We start from the raw sequence: 10,556 nt of genomic DNA on the forward strand, positions 1-10,556 counted from the left end.
TTTTTATTAAATTTTATTAATTTTAATGAACATTTACAGAGATTTTGGATTTCCATTCATTCATTGTTGCACTATTTTCTCTTTTTAGCAGGAAGTAGCTAAGAGAATACACCGTCCCCTTTTCCTTATGAATCAGGGTGAAATTTCTCTCAGGGAGGAGTGATAGGGAATGGCAAAGGATACACTGACAAAGGAGATTAATGAGAACTGGTTTTGACAAGCACTGTGACAATTAAAACAGACTTTCAAGGGAAAAAATAAAAAGAGGAATGAACTGTGGGGGTGGGGGGGTAGAGAAAATAGTGGAACAATGAATGAATGGAAATAAAAAATCTCTGTTAGCTTTTCTTGGACAAGCATAGTACCCTCTGTAGCAGGTAATTACTCAGATATTTTTCTGGATCCCTATGCAGAGAAGTCTGAAACAAAGGCTGAGCAGCTTGACTGAAGGGTTGTTGTTCTTGTTGTGTCGAGTCAGAACTGACCCATAGCTGACCCTCTGGCGGGTTTTCAGAGACAATTAATCGCACGGGAGGAGATTGCCCATCCTTCTCCGGTGAAGCAACTGGTGGACTAGAACGGCTTCTTTCCACTAGGCCACCAGGGAGCTATTAAGGGTGTGATTTCCTACTCCCATTCCTCCTCTGCCTCAGCCCTCTTGTCTTTTCTCTGGTACCTGACTTTGTTGGAAATCCCCCACAACACCTCTGCTGTCTCAGTGTATTTTTAGACTGGACTGCTAGTCACTGACCACACACACACCCCTCATGCCCCTTTCCTGCTGCCTCTATCCCTTCCAGAACTCAATCCGCCACAACCTGTCCCTGCACAGCAAGTTCATCAAGGTTCACAATGAGGCAACTGGCAAGAGCTCTTGGTGGATGCTGAATCCTGAGGGAGGCAAGAGCAGCAAGGCACCTCGCTGCCGGGCAGCCTCCATGGATAGCAACAGCAAGATGCTCCAGGGCCGGAGCAAGACCCCCAAGAAGAAACCAGGTGTTCTGCCAACTCCACCTGAAGGTATTACTCAGACAAGCCCTCTTGGCCGCTTTGCCAAGTGGTTAGGCAGCCCCTGTTCCAGAAACTGTGAGAAAATTGATGTATGGACCACTTTCCACCCACGAAGCAGTTCCAGTGTCAGCACCGTCAGCACTCAGCTGTCCCCCATGTGGTCAGAGCCTGAGGTGCTAGTGGAAAAAGAAATAACAGCCTCAGTCAGCATCTGTGCAGAAGGTGTCCCTCCTACCCTAAATGAGGATCTAGAGCTGTTAGATGGGCTCAATCTCTCATCTTCTACTTCCCTGTTATCTCAGACTAGTCTCTCTGGCTTCACTTTTCAGCATCCTGGGGTTACTGGCCCCTTACGTACTTGCAGTACCCCCCTCTTCAGCACAGCAGAAGGGCCCCTATCAGTAGGAAAACAGTATTTCTCAAGCTCCCAGTCTCTGGAGAGCCTACTCACCTCTGAAACACCACCCCCCGCTGCTGAAGTACTCACGACCCAGGAAGATCCCATTTTGTCCCAGGGAATACCTTCCTCCAGTAAGATAGCCACTGGAGTTGGCTTATGTCCTAAATCCCTAGAAACTCCAGGCCTCCAATATCTAGTCCCCTCCCTTTCCACAGTAGCACCACCTCTTGTCATGGCAGGTGCTTCCATCCCCAAGACCCTGGGTACTCCTGTACTCATATCCCGTACTGAAATTGCACACCAAGACAGAATGCCTCAGGATCTAGATCTTGATATGTATATGGAGAACCTGGAGTGTGACATGGATAACATCATCAGGGACCTCATGGACGGGAACGAGGGACTGGACGTGAACTTTGAGTCAGGTACAGCCCTCCTTAATCATACTAGCATCTCACAATTTTCTGCTTACTCCTAAATCCCTAGCTAATCCCAACTTCTTGTTATTCGGTGGCGTTGAGTCTAATACAAGCCATAGCAACCCATGCAGACCGAAATTGACCAAATGTGCAATTGACTGACGATGCATTAAAGATAATTGGTGGCTGGAATGCAAAAGTTGGAAACAGTGAAAAAGTAATAGTAATTGGAAAGTATGAGTTTGATGATAGGAAGGAGGCTGGGAAAAGAATGATAGAATCTTGTATTTTCAATGATTTATTCATTGCAAATATCTTTTTTAAAAGACATAAATTAACAACAACAATAATATGAAATAAAATTGACAACAGCAACTTGAAATGTTATGGAGTCAGTGAACGTATAGGAATGTGGGAGAATGATTTAGTAAAAGTGACAGTTGTTACACAACTCAAAAAATGAACAATGTCATTGATTTGCACTTGTATACATTGAATTGGTGTATGCTATGTTATGCATATTCTCAACAACAAGAATAAATTCGTTTTTAAAAAGAAAAAAAAAGACATAAATGATGACTTTAGACATGGACAGGGTTCAGTCCCAACTAGTTCTAAGCAGAGGAAAGATTTAGGACAAAAGGTAGCTGAAACTCTTGAACAATTAGAGAAGATGTAATATTAAAGTAACATAGTTCCAGACGGGACCTCCATGCTCCTCAGCAATGCTTAACCCATAAAAAGTAGCACAAAGAGGTTGGGGTGGGAGAGGTGTCTATTCCCATTGGTATAAACCTGGGTGATGTAAAATTGTCTTTCCCTATATGAATCTCTTACCTAGTCTTCTATTTCTTCTTCCCACAGATCCCTGAGCCATGACTAGAAGCTTTCTCTTCTGCTTCAAAAGTGGAGTCAGGCTGTTCATATTCACTCTTAACCTTGACCCACTTCGCAGGTTTTGATAATATGCTTTAGAGCTAGGGTGGATATTAAGAAAATTATGAAAATAGCTTATAAACTATAAGAGGGAGGAAAGTAGGAGAGAAAGTTGGGGAGGGTTTATTCTTATTGTGCCAATTAGGAGGTAAGCCATCTTTGGGTTTGGCAGGAAATGTTTTTGGAAATGTGAAGTTACCAGTGGCCTTACCCCTGTCTTTGAGAGCAGGATTTTTTACAGAGCATCTTATCTGACTTGAGCCAGGGGTGGTTGAGCCTGGAATGTTTATGCAGTGGACCCTTAGACCTGTGATACAGTACTGGGGCTAGGGAGGGATCTGGAAGTCCCAAGATTAGATCACTGAAGTGGCTACGCAGGCCAGATCACCCCTTAGACTGCTATAGATAGCAGAATGGCTTTTTAGAAATTTTTTAAAACATGTAAAGACAAATATAGAGTTTTTTTATTTTTTTTAATAATTTTAATGAACATTTACAGAGAATTTGGATTTCCATTCATTCATTGCTGCACTTCTCTACCCGCCCAGCCCTCTCCCCCCACCCCCCAGTTCGCTCCTCTCTTTCAAAAGTAAAAGAAAGACTCCCTCCCTGGTACACAATCCCCCCGCACCCCTCCCACCACCCCAAGTACATTCCACTATGCAACCTTAATTGTGGACTCTTGTGATAACCATAATACCTTATATTACATCACTTTTAAATTATTCTCTCCCTCATCTGTTTCAGTGCAGTATACACAATTTATCCAGTTTTTCTCAGTCTTACCCCCACCCTGATATCAGTCTCATTTTACAGCAGTGGCACCATGCAACATTTGTTCTTTTGCGACTGAGATATTTCACTCAGCATAATGTCCTCCAGGCTCACCCATTTTGAATAATATTGAATGAGTTCCTTGTTTTTCAATGCAGCGTAGTATTCCATTGTGTGAATATACTACAGCTTCTCTATCCATTCGTTTGTGGATGGGGAGATTTTTTTTTTTTAAGTGGCAAGATGTTTTTCTTTCTGAAAACTTGTCATAGTAATAAGACAGAAATGTTACAATTACAATTTCCAGGGGAAGAGTGGGAGAGAGACCTTAAGGCCAGTAGAGAAAAGAGAAATAGGAGAGAAGCAATCGTAAACAATGGTAAGAACTTTTATTTGGCCCAAATCTAGAAAAACATCTATGCAGAAATAGGTTGAGATTTCCTTTTTTTAAAAGAAGAGGAAGCCTAAACCAGATCCTGTCAACTTGTGCCTGGGAGTGAGTGATGTTGGGGTGCAACCACACTCTTACATATGCTAGTATGGCTTAGTACTACTGTGGGAGAGTACATTGAAGGCCTCAAATTAGCTTAGAGCCTGGGAAGTGAGTGGCATGGGAGAAGGGAGAGAGGGAAAGATTTTGGGTAAATTGAAGAACAGAGAACTTCCTGTTCAAGGCCTCTGACAGCTGCCCCTGCCATTCTTCCCCTTTGCTAACTGTAGAGGTTCTGTGAAATGTGTGTGGTGGCAGGCAGTGGAAGGAGAGAAGCAGAGAGAGCTTGGCTGAAGTTTCTGATAAAGGAATGGGAATAGGTAGGAATGTGTTTACTAGCACTTGCCAGGGAGGGCTCCTTCTGTAGCCCATCCCCCAGTTTTCTTTGTATTGTCCCCTCCCTCACCCCTGCTGTGAGTTCTCATTCCCTATGTCAGCACTTGGCCTACCCAGATTGTATCAAATTAATAAGAGTAAAATAAATTAGTAAATACATACTTGTGATTGTTCTTGTTTCTGCTGCCTTGTTGCTCCCTTGGAATAGAGAAAAGAAGAAGAGTAAAGGGCAATTGGAGGTGGAGAAGGAGATTGTCTTGAGGCAGAGAGGTAGAAAATGGATGAATTTTGGCAGAAGGAGGTGTTGGAAAGAAAGTGATGTGGAAGGAGAAGATGCCTAACACCAAGAAGGCAGCAGAAGTAGGTAGACTTTGAAATAGACTTTGTGAGGGAATTTTCATTTTTATTTTATACTGGTTTATTTACGAAGTTCATACACATTGTTTTTCACACCAGATCTTTCCCATTTTATTCACCCACCTCCACTCATCAAGTTTTGTGACCCTATGATTAAGACCCCTCCACCTACCCACCCCACCACCCACCCATTTTCAGTCCCCCCCACCCCCCACCTTAGATCCTCATGCTTGTTCTACAGTAATGATCTTATACAATATTGGTACTATGGGACTGAGTTTGTTCACTTAGCATAATGCTTTCCAGTCCCTCCCAAGTTAGATAGTAATTTACAAAATCATTGCTCCTGCATGCTGCATAGTATTCTGTCGTGTAAATGTACCATAATTTCTCAATTCATTCAATTGTGATTAAAACCCACTATTCTATCCCTCAAAGGCTCAATTGTATTAGGGTTTTTTTAGTCTTCTTCCCTAACCCCCAAACAGGTGCTCCCTGAAGTCCCTACCACCCTCAGAACCTTCAAGGTGTCTGAGGCGAGGCTATTTAATCCTTGTTGAAGATCTTGCAGAAAGGAGTCTTTCTAGAAAAAGGAAACTCACATTTCATTCCGTACCAAGTATTACCTCTCTAACTTGGTCTATTTATTTAGTTAACGATGTTTGTCCCTCCTACTGAGGAAGTCTGCTTTGGTTTTAAAGAATGGACCTCTACGAGTGGGACCCTCTTCTGCTCTTCCTCCTTTAGACTGGAAAGGGGAAAGGGTCAGTAAATATATATATACAAAGAAGAACCTGCAGGGAAGGTTTCTAGCAAACTAAGGACAAAGGAAGGGTAAAAGAGGTTTGGATTCAGAAAAGAAATTAATCCCAAGAAGCCAGGATAAAGGAACTTTCAGTTGGCTAATGGAGAGAGAGGGGTGCTGGGAAAGATTACATTTGGGGATTCTTACTGGGAGGTTCACAGAGGATTCAATTGCAACGACCTTCTTGGATTCTTGGAGTCTAAGCATCTTCACTCGGCTTCTCTCTAGGAAATCACATTGTGTACGCAGTGCATCTAGCAAACAGGAAATGACACCCAAATCTTTGAGAACAGAAACTTTATCCATCTCAACTTTTAATCATATCAGTTGGAATAACCTGGCCTAAGGCTGGCTGCAGAGAAATATGAAGGTGTCTAAACCTTGCTCTTTTCAGTGAGAAATAGGACATTGTTATTGTTATGTGCCATCGAGTTACTTGTGACTCATAGCAACCGTATGTACAATAGCTCTGAACTCTGCCTCTATCCTGAGCCATTCTCACTGTCTCTGACACATCTACCCCCATTACCCCAGTTACCATGTCAATCCATTTCATCTGGAGTCTTCCTCTCCTGTGTTGTCCCTCCACCCTTCCAAACACGATGTCCTTCTCTAAGGACAAGTTTCCTCCTGGCCACATGGCAAAAGCATGTGTGACAGAGCTTCAAAACCTTTGCCTCCAGGGAACTCTGGTAGCCTAGTGGAAGAAAGCTGCACTGCAATCCCAGAGGTGAGCAATTCAAATCCACCCGATGCTCTGCTGGAGAAGGAGGGACAATCTCCTCCTGTACCAGTCAGATCAGATTTGATGGTACACCTACAAAAAAGTAATAAAATGAAATAAAAATAACCAACCCCTTGCTTCCAAGGATCAGCCAGGTTTCACCTTCTCTTGACAGTCCATGGTATGTTTAATTCTCTTCTCCAGCACCACAACTCAAAGGCATCAATTCTTCTACTTTCATTCTTAGTCATTGTCCAGCTCTCTGATGCATAGCAAATAATTGTGAAGACCAAGGTCTGGAAAAGGTGCACCTTAGTCTTTAGATTGCTATCACTGCTCCTCAATACTCCGGAGAGGTCCCTGAAAGCAGACTTCACTAATGTAATTAATCTTTTGATTTCCTGGCTACTGGTACCAAAATTGTTGACTGTGGATCCAAGCATGCTGAAGTTACTAACAATCTCAATCTTGTCTCTATTACAAAACTGCCAATTGTCCCAGTGGTGAGAATCTTTGTTTTCTTGATGTTGAGCTTCAATCCATATCGAAGACTTCAGGCCTTGACCTTTTGCAGCAAATATTTCAGGTCCTCCTCAGTTTCAGTAAGCAAAGTTGTATCACTGGCATAGCGCAGGTTGTTGATGAGCCTTTTTCCAATCCTGATGCCATAATCTACCTTATAAATCCAGTCTCCTGAATGATCTGCATATAGATTGAAAGCGTATAGGGGGAGACACAGCAGTGAGACGCAGCAGTGAAACATGGCAGCAAGACAGCCAGCTGGAGTTTGACTGAGAGAAGTCAAAAGTAACTGTCGGCAGGCACTAGAAAGCTGCTTGGTGACACCATGCATGTGCCGGGGAGCTGTTGATGTACACTTCAGGGAACGATGTGCTGGGAAGCAACGTGCCAAGGTGAGCAGAAAAGCTGGAATCTGAGTGAGTGTGAGCCCAGAACTCCAGTCCCGTCATCGCTGGCCTATTCCCAGAACTCCAGTCCCGACACCGACAGCCTGTGCCCAGAATGCTGCTACCGACAAGCACTGGGAGTGACTTGGGCTGGAACTTGAGTGAGGTACTTTGTGGGGGGGGGGTCACTGCTGTTTATCTGGATCATGTGGGACCCCCTTAAGCTCGACCAGAGGGGAATGAGACAGCTGGAACTCATTCTTGAAGGGAAAACCAAGTCTTCCTGGTTTTCCTGTCAGGTCTCCACACTCTGCCTTGCATCTCCTCATGTCCAGTCCATCAACTGCTTTTAGCCCAGAGCACCCTGGGCTACCGTACCCACGGCAGTTGTCTGACAGAGGAGGGTGCTTCCACAAGCCTTTTCTCTATCAAACTGAGAGAAACCCAAGTAAGGTAGCTGCCCCACCCTTTTCTGGAGCAGTGACTTCAGATCAAGAACCTGCTATCGCCTCAGACATGAAAAACTCTGTCACAGAAATGTCACATAGAAAGGAGGCTAACTCATCACTACACAAGCCCAATTTCCTGAAGCCAGAAAGTCTGATGAAACTTTCTGACAGAGAATTTAAAAGAATAATGAATGAATATTTTCAATGGGTGAAAGACAAACTTGCAGAATTACAGGACACTGAAAAAACAAAACGAAACAAAACAAAAACCAGGAGGAGCTTAAAAAAGAAAAAATTCCAAAACAATGCAGATTTTAAAAAATGAGGCATTAGAAGTTCTGAAAAAACAAGACACAACAATCTAAAATATGAGGACAATGTTTCAGATGCTGTCAACATTCATCATGTTATATGAACATGAGGACATGTAAATGTTACATGAAGGTAACACGAACAGGGTTAAAGAGATGGAACACAAAACCAGTGAAAGAGAAGATAGAATTGACACCACTGATCTGCTAGAACAAAAAGCAGAATCAAAAAGGAAGGAAAAAGAAGAAAACCTAAGAATAATGAGGGACACCATCAAGAGAAATAACATGCACATAATTGGAATCCTAGAACAGGAAGAAGCAAGTAAAGGCACTGAAAAAGTTGTGGAAGAATTACTAGAGGAAAACTTCCCAGGCATAATGAACAATGAGAGAATATATATGGAAGAAGCTGAGAGAAAGCCATATAGAATAGACCCCAAAAGAAAAACACCAAGACATATCATACTCAAATTTGCCAGAACCAAAGATAAGGAGAGAATTCTGAAAGCAGAAAGAGAAACAAAGAGTAACCTATAAGGGAGAACAGATAAGATTAAGTGCCGATTTTTTAGCAGAAACCATGAGAGCAAGAAGACAGCGGAAGGACACATATCAAGCACTCAAAGAACACAACTGTCAACCAAGAATATTGTACCCAGAAAAACTGTCAATCAAATATGAAGGAGAGATGAAGATATTCGCAGAAAAACAAAACCTAAGGGAGTTTGTAAAAACAAGACCAGCATTGCATGAAACACTAAGAGATGTGCTTCTTACAGAGATGCCACAGAAAGCAGGACAGAATAAAGTAACTAACAACAATACTAAAAAGAACTCAACAAAATGATAGCAACAAAACCTTGCCTCTCAATAATCACACTGAATGTAAATGGTTTAAATGCACTGCTGAAGAGAAAAAGAGTAGCAGATTGGATAAAAAAAACCAAAAATCCATCAATATGCTGTCTACAAGAGACACACCTGAAAAAATGAAGATAAAGACTGAAAATAAAAGGGTGGGGAAAAATATGCCAAGCAAATGGCAACCAGAAAAGAGCAGGAGTGGTGATATTAATTTCTGATAAAATAGATTTCAGTGCAAAAACCGTCATAAAGGACAAGGAAGATCACTACAACAAGAAGATATCACAATAATAAATGTCTGTGCACCAAGTGAAAGACCTGCAAAATACATAAAACAAACACTAATAAAACTGAAAAAGGAAATAGACAACATTACTATAGTAGTTGGAGACTTCAATACACCACTCTCAAAAAAAGATAGAGCTTCCAGAAAGAAACTCAAAAAAGATGCTGAAGGATTAAACCATAAAATAAGCCAACTCAATCTCATAGATATTTATAGGCTAATGTACCCCCCAAAAAGCACAGTATACCTTCTTCTCCAATGTGCATGGTAAGTTCTCCAGAATAGATTGTATTGTAGGATGCAAGGTAAGCATAAATAAATTCAAAAGGACAGTAATAATACAAGGCATCTTCTCAGATCACAGTGGTAAACAAATTAGAAATTAATGAAAAGAGGATATAGACAAAAAAACCCAAACATTTGAAAGCTGAACAACACCTTGCTTAAACATGAATGGGTACTAGAAGAAATTAAAAAATGAAACTGAAAATTTCTTGAAACAAATGACAATGAAAACACAACTTCGCAAAACCTCTGGGAAACAGCCAAAGCATTAAATAAAGGTCAATATATAGCAATAAGCAAACACATTAAAAGACAGGAAAAATGACCATTGACTCTGTAATCCAACATCTCCAACAAATTGAAAAAGAACAGCAAGAAAGCCTGATACCCTAAAAAAACCCTGAAATTATAAAAATTCAGGCAGAAAGAAATGAAATAGAAAACAGAAAAACAATTGAAATGATCAATAAAAGCATGAGTTAGTTCTTCAAAAAGGTCAATAAAGTTGACAAACCACTAGCAAAACTAACAAAAGAAAAGAAGGAAAAACACAAATAAAACAAGTAAGAGATGAAACGGGCAACATTACAACAGAACCAACTAAAATAAAAAGGTTAACAATGAAATAGTATGAAAAACTATACTCAAACAAATATGAAAACCTTGAGGAAATGAACAAATACTTAGAAAATCAAAACTTACCCAAACTGACACAAACTGAAATTGAACACTTGAACAGACCCATTACAAAGAAAAAAATTGAAGAGATAATAAAACAACTTCCAGCCAAAATATAGCCCTGGACAAGATGGTTCTACAAGTGAATTTTATCAAACATTCAGAGAAGAACTGTCACCAATACTACATAAATTATTTTAGAAAATAGGGAAAAAATGGAATTCTACAAGACTCGTTCTATGAAGGAAACATATCCTTGATACCAAAACCAGGTAAAGACACCACCAAAACAGAAAACGAAGGGATAATATCTCTTATGAACGTAGATGCAAAAATCCTGAATAAAATACTGGCCAATAGAATTCAACAATACATCAAAGAAATAATTCACCATGACCAAGTGGTATTTATAACAGGTATGCAAGGATAGTTCAACATAAGGAAAACAATCAATGTAATTCATCACATTAACAAAGCAAAGAAAAAGAACCACATGATCCTATCAATTGATGCAGAAAAG

The 10,556-nt window shown here is 40.9% G+C and overlaps 1 protein-coding gene across 1 annotated transcript in view; it reads left to right on the plus strand.

Moving 5' to 3' along the window:
* FOXO4 (forkhead box O4) overlaps positions 1 to 1,889 on the plus strand; it is a 6,207-nt gene extending 4,318 nt beyond the window's left edge. The window contains exon 2 of the mRNA XM_006896003.1: positions 801 to 1,889. Within this exon, the coding sequence (XP_006896065.1) occupies positions 801 to 1,889 (1,089 nt within the window). The remainder of the gene's footprint in view (positions 1 to 800) is intronic.
* Positions 1,890 to 10,556: the final 8,667 nt, after the last annotated feature.

This window comes from Elephantulus edwardii, unplaced genomic scaffold, assembly GCF_000299155.1.
Source record: "Elephantulus edwardii isolate Elephantulus edwardi_28Jun2011 unplaced genomic scaffold, EleEdw1.0 scaffold00178, whole genome shotgun sequence".
In the NCBI taxonomy this organism is placed as follows: Eukaryota; Metazoa; Chordata; class Mammalia; order Macroscelidea; family Macroscelididae; genus Elephantulus; species Elephantulus edwardii.